This window comes from Acanthamoeba castellanii (assembly GCF_000313135.1).
Source record: "Acanthamoeba castellanii str. Neff unplaced genomic scaffold scf7180000084739, whole genome shotgun sequence".
Classification (NCBI taxonomy): Eukaryota; Discosea; order Longamoebia; family Acanthamoebidae; genus Acanthamoeba; species Acanthamoeba castellanii.
Window position 1 is genome coordinate 48,907 of NW_004457677.1, and position 14,545 is coordinate 63,451.

General features: G+C 59.1%; 8 protein-coding genes across 8 annotated transcripts in view; 6 read left to right on the forward strand and 2 right to left on the reverse strand.

The window, feature by feature from the left end:
* Window positions 1-1,029, forward strand: part of ACA1_169590 (ubiquitin interaction motif domain containing protein) — a gene marked incomplete at both ends in the record, with an annotated part of 3,462 nt that extends 2,433 nt beyond the window's left edge. Inside the window, 2 exons of the mRNA XM_004353902.1 lie at window positions 73-186; window positions 286-1,029. Of these exons, the coding sequence (XP_004353954.1) occupies window positions 73-186; window positions 286-1,029 (858 nt within the window). The remainder of the gene's footprint in view (window positions 1-72; window positions 187-285) is intronic.
* Window positions 1,030-1,664: 635 nt separating this feature from the next.
* On the forward strand, window positions 1,665-5,065 carry ACA1_169700 (BTB/POZ domain containing protein; the record flags this gene model as incomplete). Its single annotated transcript, XM_004353904.1, is given in 10 exon segments — window positions 1,665-2,028; window positions 2,106-2,348; window positions 2,412-2,524; window positions 2,636-2,921; window positions 3,020-3,083; window positions 3,120-3,175; window positions 3,259-3,384; window positions 3,475-3,773; window positions 3,784-4,699; window positions 4,806-5,065. The coding sequence occupies 10 exon segments, from the start codon at window positions 1,665-1,667 to the stop codon at window positions 5,063-5,065; spliced, it is 2,727 nt and encodes a 908-aa protein (XP_004353956.1).
* A 665-nt stretch (window positions 5,066-5,730) lies between these two features.
* On the forward strand, window positions 5,731-8,956 carry ACA1_169710 (Hsp20/alpha crystallin superfamily protein; the record flags this gene model as incomplete). The annotated part of the gene is made up of 13 exons (XM_004353906.1): window positions 5,731-5,839; window positions 5,999-6,324; window positions 6,459-6,518; window positions 6,611-6,663; window positions 6,855-7,048; window positions 7,201-7,369; window positions 7,450-7,670; window positions 7,761-7,856; window positions 7,933-8,093; window positions 8,181-8,298; window positions 8,423-8,520; window positions 8,618-8,758; window positions 8,849-8,956. 13 exons carry the CDS (start codon window positions 5,731-5,733, stop codon window positions 8,954-8,956), a joined length of 1,854 nt encoding a protein of 617 aa, XP_004353958.1.
* Window positions 8,957-9,072: 116 nt separating this feature from the next.
* Window positions 9,073-10,649, forward strand: ACA1_169720 (uncharacterized protein; the record flags this gene model as incomplete). The annotated part of the gene is made up of 2 exons (XM_004353908.1): window positions 9,073-10,040; window positions 10,160-10,649. The coding sequence occupies 2 exons, from the start codon at window positions 9,073-9,075 to the stop codon at window positions 10,647-10,649; spliced, it is 1,458 nt and encodes a 485-aa protein (XP_004353960.1).
* Window positions 10,650-11,131: 482 nt separating this feature from the next.
* On the forward strand, window positions 11,132-11,317 carry ACA1_169730 (uncharacterized protein; the record flags this gene model as incomplete). Its single annotated transcript, XM_004353910.1, has 1 exon — window positions 11,132-11,317. The coding sequence occupies one exon, from the start codon at window positions 11,132-11,134 to the stop codon at window positions 11,315-11,317; it is 186 nt and encodes a 61-aa protein (XP_004353962.1).
* Window positions 11,318-11,351: 34 nt separating this feature from the next.
* Window positions 11,352-11,714, reverse strand: ACA1_169740 (uncharacterized protein; the record flags this gene model as incomplete). Its single annotated transcript, XM_004353912.1, has 2 exons — window positions 11,352-11,372; window positions 11,448-11,714. The coding sequence occupies 2 exons, from the start codon at window positions 11,712-11,714 to the stop codon at window positions 11,352-11,354; spliced, it is 288 nt and encodes a 95-aa protein (XP_004353964.1).
* Window positions 11,715-11,983: 269 nt separating this feature from the next.
* On the reverse strand, window positions 11,984-12,373 carry ACA1_169750 (uncharacterized protein; the record flags this gene model as incomplete). The annotated part of the gene is made up of 1 exon (XM_004353914.1): window positions 11,984-12,373. The coding sequence occupies one exon, from the start codon at window positions 12,371-12,373 to the stop codon at window positions 11,984-11,986; it is 390 nt and encodes a 129-aa protein (XP_004353966.1).
* Window positions 12,374-12,417: 44 nt separating this feature from the next.
* Window positions 12,418-14,545, forward strand: part of ACA1_169760 (Opioid growth factor receptor (OGFr) conserved regioncontaining protein) — a gene marked incomplete at both ends in the record, with an annotated part of 2,240 nt that continues 112 nt past the window's right edge. Inside the window, 8 exons of the mRNA XM_004353916.1 lie at window positions 12,418-12,505; window positions 12,743-12,948; window positions 13,092-13,195; window positions 13,324-13,455; window positions 13,590-13,714; window positions 13,792-13,976; window positions 14,068-14,124; window positions 14,179-14,545. The exon at window positions 14,179-14,545 is cut by the window's right edge and continues 24 nt beyond it. Coding sequence (XP_004353968.1) covers window positions 12,418-12,505; window positions 12,743-12,948; window positions 13,092-13,195; window positions 13,324-13,455; window positions 13,590-13,714; window positions 13,792-13,976; window positions 14,068-14,124; window positions 14,179-14,545 — 1,264 coding nt within the window. The remainder of the gene's footprint in view (window positions 12,506-12,742; window positions 12,949-13,091; window positions 13,196-13,323; window positions 13,456-13,589; window positions 13,715-13,791; window positions 13,977-14,067; window positions 14,125-14,178) is intronic.

The following is a 14,545-nucleotide window of genomic DNA, read 5'->3' on the forward strand; positions in this document are numbered from 1 at the left end:
CGCACAGCCCGCTTTCAAAGACAACGACTTCAACTGTTGGGTTGTCTGATGATCTTCTTGTTCAATGTGCAGAGAAGCATCGTGGTGCATTGGGGCGCCAAGGCCAGCATGGGTCACTACACCTCCTACGTACATAATCCCACGTCGGGCCAGTGGAAGGAGTACAACGATGACAGAGTCTACGAGGTACACGCGCACCCACTTTGTGCTGACGATGTTCGCAGGACGCATCAAGTCAAGTTACTGATCGCGTTGTAACGTTGTAACGTGCGGACATGTCAACAGTTGAAGGAATCGGCAGCCTTGGGCGAACAAGCGGAGAAGAACGGATATCTGCTCTTCTACGTCCATGACTCGGTACAACACCCAGCGCGGTTCCCAGAAAGGCGGCCACAAGCGAAGCTACGATGGGCGCAGGCGTCGCGAAGATCCGCAAGGCAGAAAGCAGGAAGCCGACGAAGAGGAAGAGAGGGATCGCGTGACGATGGACGTCATGACAACAGCGAAGAGGAGAAGAAGGAGAAGAAAACGAAGAAGCCCTACAACTTCGACGACGCGATGGACGCGTGCAGCAACGCGGCGGAGGACAGCGATGACATCCTCAATCTCAGCTTCTTCGGCGATCTGGCCAACAGCAGCACCAACGGTGCGGCTTCGGCGGAACCTCATAAGCGCGACGAAGAGGAGCGCAAGACGACGCAAAGCCGAAGAGTAGATGAAGATGCGAGGGCGGCCACGCGAACGGTGACGGTAACGAAGCCCGCGAGGGAGGACGGGAGGACGAACGGCAATCGGGAGGCCAAGGAGGACAGTGCTGATGACGAAGATGAAGAGCTCAAGCGGGCCATCGCTCTGTCCCTCGCGGAAGCCACGGAGAAGGACACGAAAGCGAAAGCGGAAGAGGAGGCAAAGAGGCGGAAGCGCGCCGACGAGCAGGAGCGTAAGGCGAGCGTTGCGGTTGGCGGCGGCGACGAAGAAGAGAGCGGGCTCGAGGACAAGAGAAAGCGGAGGAAGAGGCAAGCACCGTGAGATGCCCCCTGCCTTGAATCCTCCTGTACGAAATCCAGTGATTTATGTATTGTGTATTGATCTGCTCCTGGTTTTAAAAATGAAACCAAGGGCCACACAATCCCGTTGATGGAGAAAATGGTGGTTGTGGCAAGGCACCTCCACAACAACTTTTGTACAGAGCATTCAGCCCCACTAGATCAAGATTCTGTGGGAAGGGCCCTTGTCATGCTTGCCAACCCAGGAAGCCAGCACACATGTGCATGTTGGAAAAGTGAATGGCGTGAGAACCTGAGGGGGCGAAAAACAACACCAAGCAAGTGTGAATATTGCTTTCTCATAGGGCCAGAACAAGGATGTCAGAGGTCACTTTGTAAAGAATGGGATTGTGGCCCACTGTCAGCCCTTGCCCCTCCCATGGGAACTGCCTGGCAAGGCCCAACTGGGAAGCAGCATGGGACACCCCTCCTGGTGCCCCATATTCTAAGTGCTTCAGGACTTAGGATGGTGCCCACTGCCACCAATGTGAGAAAAGGGCGTGATGGTCAGATTTCATGTAATACTCACCCACAACTGAACGCCTGATTTAACCCAAACAGGAGCCAAAGGAAGCAAGTTGCCCGCGCCCTTTCTTTCTTGCCCCGAAAGTGCACAAAATGAAGAGGGTGGAGGATAGCAAGACGCAGCTTGAAGATGATGAGCTGCAGCTCAGAACCCCTTCGCCCGCCCAGGCAACACAAGGCGAGATGCTCACCCTGTCGGCCGCGCAACACCAGGACAGCGACGACTTTGAGGCCAACCCGTTTGTATTCTCGATGGAGCAGCCCTCGTACGTCTACCTGTGGGGCTCTGGCGGCTGGGGCGCGCTGGGCATGGGCGGCGAAGACGACGACGATGACTACTACGACGAGGACGGGGCGGCCGACTCGGCGCGCCCCACCCTCCTGCGCAACCCCGCGCTAGACGGCCTGCAGCTCCGACAGATCGTGTGCACCAAGCGGCACACCCTCTTCCTCACCGGTGTGTGCCCCAGACACCTCGTGCGTTGCCCCCGACACTTGGTATTGCTCACACCGCGCTATTTGTGCGGAGGTTAGGGTGCGGAAGGGTGTTCGCGTGCGGCTCGAATGTGGGGGTCGAGCTGGCGCACGACGAAGGTCGACGGGTGGTGGCGCGCCCGGAAGAGGTCAAGCTGCCCCAGCCTGCTGTGGGGAGGGCCTTCGAGCTCGCGTCCGGCAACGGCTACAACCACCGATTTCTTCTCTGTAGTAGCGCCTCTTCTTCACCATCTTCTGGCTCGTCGGAAGCGGGCGACACACAGGTCTACTGCTGGGGCGAGAGTACCACAGCACCACCTGCGCAGCATTGATGTGAATTGACGACTCACATGCGTGCGTGGGCAGGTACCCAGGGGCAGCTCTTCTTCAATGCGCGTTGCGTCGAACAGCCCCGGCTGGTGGAGTCGCTGCAGGGCCTGGACGTGGTGCAGGTGGCCACCGGCGACCGTCACAGCCTCGTACTCACGTGTACGTCGATTGCAGTGTGAAGTGGTGCTTGCTTGAAATCGGATCGAAGCCTGACCGCCGATCGCTCATCAGCCCAGGGCCATGTGTTCAGCTCGGGCAAGAACGGCGATGGGCAGCTGGGCCTGGGCGACTCGGTGCTTCATGGACCTGGACCGCACCCCGTCATCGGGCTCGACGGGTTCAAGGTGGTGCAGATCGCGTGCGGCGAGTCGCACTCGGTCGCGCTCACCGACGCCGGCACGGTTTACACGTGGGGCAACGGGTTGTCGGGCCAGCTGGGCCACTGCAACGAGTCCTCGGTCAATAGGCCGCAGCTCGTGCAGGCCTGTCTTGGCATGAAGGTCCTCTACATCGCCTGCGGCAGCTACCACACCGTGGCCCTCATCGGTGCATGACCCCCCCCCTTCGTACCGCAAAAGAACGAAAAGGGCAGAAGAATGAAGACGACAAAGAATGACGTCTCTTATCTCTTTTGTTATGCACAGATACGGGCGATGTGGTGGTGTGGGGCTCGAATGAGGAGTCGCAGCTGGGGATCGAGGGCGAGTCGTTCCTGTCGGCGCCCACCAGCAACCTCCACCTCAGCGGACAAGGCATCATCGCGGTCGCCTGCGGCACCGGCCTCACAGTCGCTTTGTCGGGTACCACACCACGCCACGCTTACGTGAAGCTCTCCTGGTCATGTTGTGACACATCGGCCTGACTCTGATGGTACTCTTTCCAGCTGACGGCCGAGTGTTCGCCTGCGGCATGCTTCTGGAACGGATCCCCATACCCCGCGTCGTGCTGCCCGCCGGCAAAGGCATCACTCAGATCGCCTGCGGCGCCCAATACATTGCCGCCTGGCGCGGTACCGTAACCACCCTCCCCACTACTCCCCAAACACTGGACAGTGCCTCCGGTGAATTTGCTGACGTGTCACTGTCGACGACAAACAAAGGGCCGCTGTCGCCGTCACTCGCGGGCCTGAGGGCAAGGATCAGCCGGGCGGTCGACCCCAACTCCTGGCTGGCCCTGAGTGCGCTCATCGACCGAGACGAGTGCAGCGATCTCCTGCTTCGGCTGGGCGACGGCAGCGCGATACACGCCCACCGCGTCGTGCTGGCCATGCGCAGCGACAGTCTCAGCGCCGAGCTCGTGGACCTAGAGGCGGCCCCAGGAGCGCGCCACTGCCGCCGACCCGGCGGCGCGCACCACTCTTTGCCTGCCGCCTTGGGCGACTCCCCGCGCGGTTCGGGCGTTCCTGCAGTACCTCTACTGCGACACGCTGCCGCCGCTGCCGGCCACGCTCTTCGTGCTCCACCGGCGCCAAAAGCTCGCCGTCGGCGATGATTCGGACTCGGACGTTGAGGACGTGGTGGGCCAGCTGCTCCACTTGGCCCGGCTCTATGCGACAAAGCCGCTGGAGGACCTCCTGGAGAAGATGGTGGCGTTCCCTCGCCTGGCCGCGGCCGCCGCGCTCGACGCGCCATCCCCGGTGAGCAACACGCTGGCGTCAGACCTCCTCGCGGCTTTCGAACAGCCACTTTTCTCCGACCTCTCCTTCATCGTGACGCCGTCCGCCGCGACTGCTGACGATGGTGCCGGCTACGATGAAGTCGCGAAGAACGAAAGTGGCGACAAGGAGATGCAAAAGAACGAAGACGCCCACGCCGACGAAAAGATCGAAAGCGAAGAGGCTCAGGCGAACGAACATCCAGTGGCGATAGAGATCGTGGCCCACAAGTGTCTGCTGGCTCCGCGCAGCGACTACTTCCGTGCGATGTTTCTCACGGGCCTCAAGGAAGCAACTCAGCGCCGTGTGCCGATCGCGGGGCTGCGGCCCGAGGTCTTCCGCCAAGTTGTGCGGTATCACTACAGCGGGTTCGTGGGCGAAATCGACCCTGAACAGGTGGTGGAGCTCTTCGTGGTCGGCAACGAGTTCGGTATGGACGCTCTGGTGCGGCCGTGTGAGCGGATGATCGAGCGCGGGCTCGACCTGGACAACGTGAACGATCTGTGGGGCATGGCCACCACCTTCGCCAGCGAGCAGCTCAAGCAGCTGTGCATCGCCTTCTTGCTCAAGCAGCTCCGCCCAAAGAAGATTGGCACGGGCCGGGTGGCGGCCCTGTCTCTGGAGCTCCTCGAGGCCGTCTGCGCTCGGATGATCGCCACACCCGACTCGAGTACGGCTGCAGTGCCCACATTCCTATCCGAGCTCTATTCTGACCGCACGCACACGCACACGCACACGCACACGCACACGCACACGCACACGCACCGTGCGAGCAGATGTTATGAACTGCGGTTCCTGCAAGGAAAGCATCACGCGGTTGGACGAGAGGGAGATGTGCCCCCACTGCGTGCTGTGCGGTCGCGTGCTGTGCCAGCGGTGGAAGAAGCGCGGGTGCATCCACAAACTCCTTCGCCACGATGGACCGCCGCAGCTGCTGCGCCTGTTCTCGCCCCATGGCAAGTCAGGCTTCGTGCCCGGCGTGGTGCAGCCGCTGTGCCACCCCTGCCGCGCGATCCTCAGCGCCCACGGGACGTGAAGCCGTGTGGCCCTGTGTTCACAAAGACCACCACACGCACACTACCACATGCACGACCGCACGCGCACTCTTTCTTGCCTTTGGTTCTCGGTGCGGCAGATGGATGCGGCACGCGGGTTGGTCAAGCGATCCAGAGGTGTTGATACAACCGGAGAAGTTGCGGTTGCGGTTGCGGTTGTGTTGTGTTGGTTGCGTGGCGTTAGTGCGGAGAGTGGATGAGCTCCCGTTGGATATGAACAACTAGTTCTGCCGCGCAACACGGCCCAAACAAGTTTTCGTGTGTCCGTCTGTGGCGCAGAGGCCCCGGGCTCAAGAGAGGCAGGTGGTCCGTCCACCAGCGCACTCGCATGCCCAACAACGAGCTGTCCGTTGGCCAATGCCCAGCAACGATAATTGTCGACATTTTAGCGTGCCCCCTAAAATCCCGCAACCGACGGCAGATAGCTCCCCAAGTTGTGTCGGTTTGGGGAGGAAATGGGGGAGACATCAGGTTGGGGGGCGTGTGCGCCGCGGCAGACCAACCACCCCCAAACACGCCACAGTTGGGGGGACATGCACGCTCTTCTCTCTTTCCTCTCTCCCTGTCCCTCTTGTTCTTCTTCCCCGTCTTCTCCCTCTTCTGTTAGACGAGGTCCGAGCCCACTACCCTTCCGGGCCGCTTGAGCATGGAGGGCGGCGGAGGAAGTGGCGGCTTGGGCGACCGGCAGCAGCAGGGGCCAGGGCGAGGGCCGCCACCCCTTCGGAGGACTGTCTCCGGCGGAGACCTATCACCGGGTACGACTGCAGCCGCAGCGCATTTGTTCATCTCTTTGCGTTTGGCATCAGATTTATGATTGATGCTTTTCAAGTCGTTCTTTGATTGATGATGGGCACACTTACGATCGATTTTATTGTTTTCATCTGTTTAATCTTCTCTTTGTGGTTTGTGTAAAGGCGGCGACGGAAGCGGGCAGCTGCAAGCGGGCCTTTTGCACAGTCACGCGCACCACCACCTGACGCTGTCGCCCCAACCCCAGCTGCCTCGCCATCTGTCCTCTCCGCCGCTTCCGCATCACATCCAGCAACAGCAGCAGCAGCTCTCGATGCAGCATCAACAGCACCTCGCCCTGTCCTCCTCGCGACATCATCACCCGCTCATGCATCATCTCGGCGGCGGCGGCATGCCGCACCAGCAGCACAGCCTGCACGAATCCTCCATGTCGGTGGGCGTGCACCACTCCGAGCCGGACCACCTCGACGTACGTCGCACCAGGGTGTGTGTTGCCTGGCCAAAAGATGCTGTGGTTTGTGTGCGGTCGTTCGTGTTCTCCGGTTCGAGAGCCCGGGCGTACCGCGCGTGTGTGCTTGCGCACTAACCGTTCTTCTTTTCGTTTTTGATTTCAAAATGCCGTAGGATCCGCTCACCTCTTCCGGACCTGTGCAGCTGCATGACGGGCTCACTGACTCGCACCAGGTACCCCCTTTTCTTGACAACCATCTCACTACGCCGCACCAACGCACCTACACTCAAAAAAAAACAAAACAACACAAAAAACGACACTACAGGCCTCGCTGATACGCCACAGTGCGGACGCCCAACACCTCATCTACTCCATGCCGTACGTGATATTCCTCCTTTCTTACGTGGTCACTCGTTCTTTTTCTCGATCGATGGAGCTTGCCGTATCTCGGCAACATCTAGGAACCTGTTTTAATGTCAGGTTACTTCTCTGATTGGACAACTTTTAATTTGGCAAACGTGTTCCGACCTTCCGCTGACTTTCCTTCTTTGACCTTGCCCTGTAACCAGACCGGGTCTCGGCAGCAGCGGCGGTGGCTTCGCCATGGCCCAGGCCTATGGCCACCACTACCACCAGCACCACCAACCGCCGCCGGCGCATCAACACCACACTCAGCACCGATCACCCCACCAGCACCAACTTCACCAGCAGCACCAACAATTCCCACCACCACCGATAGATGACGAAGACGAAGATGAGCCAGGTACGCTCCAACCAGCAAACTCGCGCAATCTGAATCTCGGACTGGGTGATCTGCAACCGAACCTGTTTTGGAGAAAATGTGCAGATCGTGAGTGTAGTGACTGTTTCGGGGTTATATATCTTTTAATTTTTGAACTTGTTTTCCCACCGCAGATACACCAGTGACGACAACGACGACCACGCACGGCGCGAGGGGAGCAGCAGAGGCCGGCGGGGAGGAGGCGGGCGAAGGCGAGGAGAGCATCGGGAAAGACGGAACGCGATTCGTTTCGCTGCGGGAGCGGGAGGAGATTGCCCGATGGGCCTACAGGACCTGGTTCAGGTAACACACACCAGCTCCGTTGCCTCACCACACGACTCACGCGACACACGCACCACCGCACGCACACGCACACCGGACAGAGTGAAGCCGGGACACAAGGAAGTGAAGGACAAGTGGTGGGCACTCTACTATCGAAAGCTGTTGCCGCAGTACCACCTGCGGGACAATTACCTCGGCCGGAAGATCAACCAGTGGATCGAGGAGGACCTGGAGCCCCTGAAGGTGGCCCACCCCGAGCAGTTCGTGCAGAAGGCGCAAGGCAGGCCGGGACGCAAGCCCAAGCTCCGAACCAACCCCGATGGTGCGCTCGCGCTCTCAATTGGCGCAGCAAGGCGCAATGTCCACCGTGACTCAGGTGTCGTGCGTGTCGTGTTGCGTGTGTCGTGTGCAGGAACGCTGATGAAGAGACGAAAGCCCAACAGCAGCAAGGAGGGCACGATGCCCGCCTATGCCAATGTGGAAATGATTCAGCCCACAGCCAACGAAGGTACCACCCAGTTGGTGTGTGTGTGTGTGTGTTGTATTGAGCTGACGTCTGCCTTCCTGGTCACTGCAACGTGCAGGAATGGACACGCCGTTCATGCAGAAGCTGGCCACGTGCTGTGTGGACAATAATGTGGATTGGAGCGCGGAGCAGCTGGAGGCCGATATGGCGTGGTTCAAGAAGAATCGGCTCCAGATCATGGAGAACATTCCCAGCCTCACCAAGGGCAGCAAGCGAAAGGTGGCGCCATCTGCACCTCTCTTCCCACTCGGTCGAGGCCGATTGGCGGGTGGCTAACTGGCGAAAGCGTGTCGTGTCCGTGTGCAGAAGGAGCAGGGTGGAGCGACACCGAAGCGACATCGGCCCACGGACGATCCACCAAAGCACGTGCACAGCTTCCCCGATGGAGTCGAACTCTCCTGCGACATCCCCTGGATTAAAACAGGTGCGCAGCCGCCACCACCCTCCGTCGCGGCTCTCACGAGTCCGTAATTTACTGAACAGCGCTGACTCTTTGCTTTTCGCTCTTCGCTCTTCATTTTTCGTTCTTCGCTCTTCGTTCTCTGCAGACATGCACAAAACGGTCGAGGCCTACGTCATCCAGATCGACTTGCCCGGAGTGGCCCCGGAGACGGACCTCTCTGTGAAGACCGACGGCAACAAACTCGTGATCAAGGTCTCTCCCTCCTTCTCCCTTCCACCTTCTTTTGCGCCCCAGGCGCAGTGGGTTGGCTGACGCGGTGATCGCGGTGTCGCTGGTGCAGGGCGAGCGGAAGAATCGACATTCGCTGCTTTCGCCCGAGAGCGAGAGCACGCTGGAGAATCTGTTGGTGCAGCGACCAGAGGGTCCCTTTTCGCTTCAGGTGGTCCTGCCCCCGAACGCCGACATCGCTCATACTGAGCAGGTATGCAACCATCATCGTCCCGGTCATCATCAGTGTCTGATCACGGGCTCTCTTTCCCCTTTTCGTCTCCACCCCCCACAACCCACGCAGAGGTACAGCCACGGGGTGCTGACCATCAAAGTTCCGCTCAAGGCGCCGCAGTGGCGCACCCTCGACATCCTGCACCTCAGCCCCAACCGCTCGCACCTTGTAGATTAGTCTCCCACCTAATATTTATTTCGTTAATGCTCATCACCCACAACACCTCGTGTTCGCCTTAGCTTCGAAAATCAATAAGAAAATAATAAAGAAAATAAACAAGCAACAAAGGAGGCATGGCCGACCATCAGGTGCCGCCAGCGTGGGGCGATCCGGCCACGCTCACCCAACAACCGCAGGGAGTGCCCTATGGCTACCCGCCCTCGCCCCCTCGCCACCCATCTCCTGCGGCATCGCCGCACTCGTCGCCCCCTCCATCTTCATCCTTCGCCGCTTCGACGTCGGCCCTTCCATCTTCAGCGTCCTCGCCCAACGTGGGCAACCAGCCGCAGGTGGTCGAGTACGAGCAGAGCTTCGGCTTCGTCGAGGTGGGCGAGGGCGAGCTAGAGGGAGGCGGCTACAAGCTCAAGCGGAATGCATCGACCGTCGTGCTCACCGGCGACGGCCTGGCCCAGCACCAGCGGCAGATTGAGAGCCTCGAGCGCGGCATGGACGACCTGCGCATCGAGTTCGAACGGCTCAAGCTCCAGGTGCTCGAGTTCGAGGAGGAGAACCACCAGTGGTCGTTACGCTACTCGCGTCGCATGGCCGTCGTGGCCAACGCCAGCTTGGGTGCGTGGATCTTCTGGTCGCGCTTCATCCTCTTCGTCAAGCGCCACAAGGCCGATCTCATCCAGGGCTGGCTGCGCTCATCTTCAGCATCTTCATCTTCTCCTTTTTCATCCTCATCTTCTACATCACCAGCCGCCGTCGCTACGCGTGCGGCCGCGCCGCTGCTGCGCCGCACCAAGCAGTCGCTCGTGCGGCAGGCCATCATCGGGGGCGGCCGGCTCAGCAAGCGGGCCACCTTCAACAAGCTCTTCACCAAGGGCTACATGTTCGCCATCCGCCACTCGTGGGTGTTCCTCCTCTCGTCCTACCTCATCACCCGCAAGGGCGCCCGCCGCTGGGCCGGCCTCATCGCCAGCACCTGCTACTCGGTCTACCTGGCCTTCTTCACCGACACCGTCCCGTGGACCTCCTACTTCACCATCTTCGCCAACCTCCTCTACATCACCGCCTGCCTCAAGGGCATGAACGACGGGTGCGACTCGCGCTCCTCCCCACCAGCCCACACTTGCCTTGGGTCTGTACTCACCCTTCGTGTATGTGTCGTGTGCGTGTCGTGTGGTGTGTCGTGGGTCGTGTGTGTCGTGGTGACAGTGAGAAGGAGGTGCCGTCGCTGTTCAATCTCCACAAGGGCGGACGCGAGGCGACGCTTTCGTCCACGTCGTCTTCTCAGTCGGCTGGCCTGAATGGAAGCGGCGGCGGTGCCGGAAGCGGCAACACGCCCGCGATGATGACCCGCAACAACTCGTTCGTGTCGCGCCACACGCGCAACCCGAGCCGCAGCGGCCGCAAGATCTCGACGCCCACGCCGCTGTCGGCCTTTGCGTCGGCCTCACCCACGCCCTCCTTCTCGTCGCCCACCACGTCCTTCTCGTCGCCATCCCAATCGCGCCAGCTGGCCATGGCCTTTTCATCATCATCGTCGTCGCCTTCGACTTCGTCGTCTTCGCCCGTCGGGGACCACCGCTCGCCCTCGCCTCAGCCGTTCCCGCCGACCACCCGCATGCGCAAGAATCGAAGCAATGTCAAGTTTGTGCTCGATGACGAGAACGATGACGGCGAGAACGACGCCTCTGCCACTTGAGAGTCTGTGCATGTATTTAAATTTGATGTACATATCAACGAGCAACATTGCTATGAAGGAAGGTGTGACAGCGTGAGTCAGAATTACAAGAATTACAAGAAGAGAGGCATCCAGTCCGCCGACAGACGCGATGCGGCGCCTGCCGACTCGGCGATGACCGTGAAGCTGCCCATGGCCGCGCCGTTGCCGGTGGAGATGCTGCGCTTCTTGGCCACGATGCCTCCTTCACTTTGACCCCTGCGCTGGAGCTGAGGCGCTTGGCCTGCGGCGCCTGGCTCACCTCCGACACCAGGTGGAAGAAGTGTGGGCCTCTTCCCCTGTGACCACCGACGCCAGGGGCAGCGCGTTGATCCCGAAGCCGTTGTGCACCATCGCCTGGCCCGCCCTGTCGTGCCGCGGCGTTGAAGGGGAAGAAGTCGATGACTGTGCAAACAACAAAACTAGTTGGGTGAGCACTCAGCGGCCAATCGCGCCAGCTGGCCATGGCCTTTTCATCATCATCGTCGTCGTCGCCTTCGACTTCGTCGTCTTCGCCCATCGGGGACCACCGCTCGCCCTCGCCTCAGCCGTTCCCGCCGACCACCCGCATGCGCAAGAATCGAAGCAATGTCAAGTTTGTGCTCGATGACGAGAACGATGACGGCGAGAACGACGACTCTGCCACTTGAGAGTCTGTGCATGTATTTAAATTTGATGTACATATCAACGAGCAACCAGCTGGAACTGTTGAGATAAAGAAAGAGACACAAATCGTACTTGAAATTGATAAAGATGATAAATCTGATTTAAGAAGTGTACCCAAGTCGTTGACGGCGAGTACGTCGCCGTCGCAGTTGTGTAGTTGGTGACGTCCCACAGCTTGAGGACTTGGCCGTCGAGGAAGTTCAAGCTCGTGATCTGGAACTTGGACAGATCGCCCACCGCCCGGTCCGCGGGGTCGGCCCGAAGCTTGATGAACTCTACGCCGTCGCCGTCGGGCGAAGGGTTGTCCACGCGGTGATGGCGGCTGAGCACGAAGTGTGATGGGCGGGTGTGGCTCACCCCAGCGACTCGGTGAGTGGTCATGGCGATCAGAGGCTTAGGCTTGGTCTCAGCTCACCCAAACAGATTCCGACGAATCCCGCTGCATAGCAGCGCCCGCCAGCCAATCACGCAAAACGTGGATATATATATCTACACTCACCTCCTTGGGGCGGCGGGGTTAGCGTGGGGCACCTGACTCCTTCTCTGCGTGTGCCGCTCGACGGGTCCGTTGGATGTTAACGATTGAATGAAGAGAGGGGGCATAAAAAAAGAAAAAAGAATTGGGTCTAGATGGAGTTGTCAATTGTATATTACCACTTGGGCACTTCACGGGGCTCCTTGCTTTCCTTCTGAATATGCCACTTAGGTTCCTTCTTCTTCCTGGCAGCCCGTCCGCTCAGCGAGAGAACCGATTTCATGGACGATTTGCTCGATTTGGCGGTCATCCTGTCCGTAGTTCGAAGGCGTGCGAGATTGGGGCGGGTCCGGTTGGCCTGCTGCCTCGCGTTGGCCTTTCGCACGGCCGCCACCAGCGCATCAGTCTTCTGCATTCCATTCACCCGTTGTCGCCCCCGCCCCTTGTTCGGGGTCCCCTGTGCCGCCAATTGCTCGAGTGCCGCCTTGAATCGCTTGGCCCTCACGTCTTCCTCGGCTTCACCGCTCTTCGCCTTCTTCTTCTTGTCATTTGGTGTTCCTCCCATCTTGTTTACGAGCCCGCTGGCCCCCGCAGCGAGTGAAGATGAAGATGAAGAAGAAGATGCTCGTTTACGTTTGCCGCCGGTCGCTGCAGATGATGAAGATCCATTTCGCTGCTGTTCGAGAACTTGCAGCTGGTGCAACAGGACTGCGCTCGACATCCCTCCTTCTTTCTTCTTCAAGTGATTTAAGTAAAATGTAGAGATGGAAATCGAGATTGCCCAACTTGCCTCCGCTTCTTTTCTTTTTCCCTTTGTTACTTTTTTTGTTTATTTATCACTTATTTGAAATAAAATCAAAACAGGGTTGCGAACGGCTTTCGCCGAACAAGTGTTGCCCTCTTGGTTTGAATCTGCAGGTTGTCGCTTGAGCAGCAACGAGATGGACGCACCAGAGAAGAAGGCTGGCGGCTGCCAAGAAGCCGGCCCAGGCCCAGAGCGGTGGCGGCAACAAGCAACAGCCGCCAAAGAAGCCCACGGTGTACAAGAAAAAGAAGAAGGACCAGCTGCCGCCCACCACCTGGGAACGCACCTTCCTCCGCGCAGTCACCGGCCTGTCCTGGATGAGCGAACCCAACCACGTACCCCCTCCTCCTTTTATTATGTATTAAATACTATTTAAATGACAGTTGTCAGATTAATGAAAAAAATCAAGCAGAATATATATTCAACATTTTTTATTTTTAATATTATATAACAAAATATTCACAATATCTTTGTGTAGCTGTTCTACACGGGGCGGCTGCAGAGCGTGCCGGACGGCAATTGGATCGACCAGGTCCACCTGGAGTGGTTCTGGGACTATGACCACCTCGAATCCCACCACGGGTACCCCCCCACCCACCCTCCCTCGTTCCTGTGTGCCACGTCACCTTCTCTTCTTCTCTTCTCTTCTGTGCTGTACCGTGCACCGCACTTACTCAGCGCACGCCGTGGTGCATGACCTGCCAATCCAGCTACATTCAGTGGTTGTTTGCGATATTCGAGGGCCAGGGCATGAACTTTGGGTCCTACCGCCTGCTCAAGGAGGAAGCCAGGAAGATGCGAAGGACGTTGGAGTGCAACGTGCGCTTCCTGCGTTCCTACAAGTACGCCCTCAAAACGCCGTGTGTGTGTCTGTGTCGTGTGTCGTGTGTCGTGTGTCGTGTGTCGTGTGTCGTGTGTGCAGCACACTCAGATCGTATCGTTAACGCGACACGACACGGCACGACACACACAACAGGTTGATGCTGAATTTCTACGGCTTCCGGATAGTGGACTACGAGACGGGCGAGCTCGAGCGAACCGACGAATACGAGGAGCGCTTCCTCAATCTCAACTACTGCTCCCACAACAACCTCCGCATCAGTACCCTTTCCCCCGTGCGTGCGGTTGGCGTGTGCGGTGGTGCGTGCGTGTGCGTGCGCTAACTGCTCGCGTGGCAGGTCGAATTCTGATGGCCCTGGGCGAGCACGGGTTCGTGCGGTACAAGAAGACTCTGTTGGCCAAGCTCACGGAGGAGATCAAGGAGAACGGCCAGATGCCCGAATGCACTGAGTCGCTGGAGAAGTTCTGGACCTTCCTCGTCGTCGACGAAGACTCTCCCCAATACGTCAAGAAGACCAAAGAGGTGCGTGTGCGTGTGCCGTGTGTGTGTGTGTGTCGTGTGCGGTGTGTGCGTGTGCCATGAGCTCACTTGGGTTGGTGTGAACAATGCGCAGTCCCCGGAGGACAGGGAGGAGGGCGTGTTCTTCAAGCACCAGAAGGCCAAGGATCGCGTGTACGAGAAGTGGGAGGAGGACGAGCGGCGGTGGACGCAGGAGCTCATGCAGGTGCGCGAGCGCATGCGCGACAAGTTCGAGGAGGGCAAGACGCGCCGCATGAAGGAATTCGAACGCCGCGCCGAGCTCTTCGCCGACATGGAGAAGGCCCGCGCCAAGGCCCGCGCCGCCAAACAACAGCAACAGAACGGCCAACACAACAAGAAGCCGGCGCAGCAAAAGAAGAAGGAGAAGGACAAGGAGCAATCGGACAACGACGATGAGAGCGAGGAGGAGCCGCAGCACAACAAGGAGCCGGCGCAAAAGAAGAAGGAGAAGGAACAGTCGGCCGACGGCGAGGGAGAGGAGGAGGAGCCGCAGCACAACAAGAAGCCGGCGCAGCACAAGAAGAAGGAGAAGGAGAAGGAACAGCCGGACG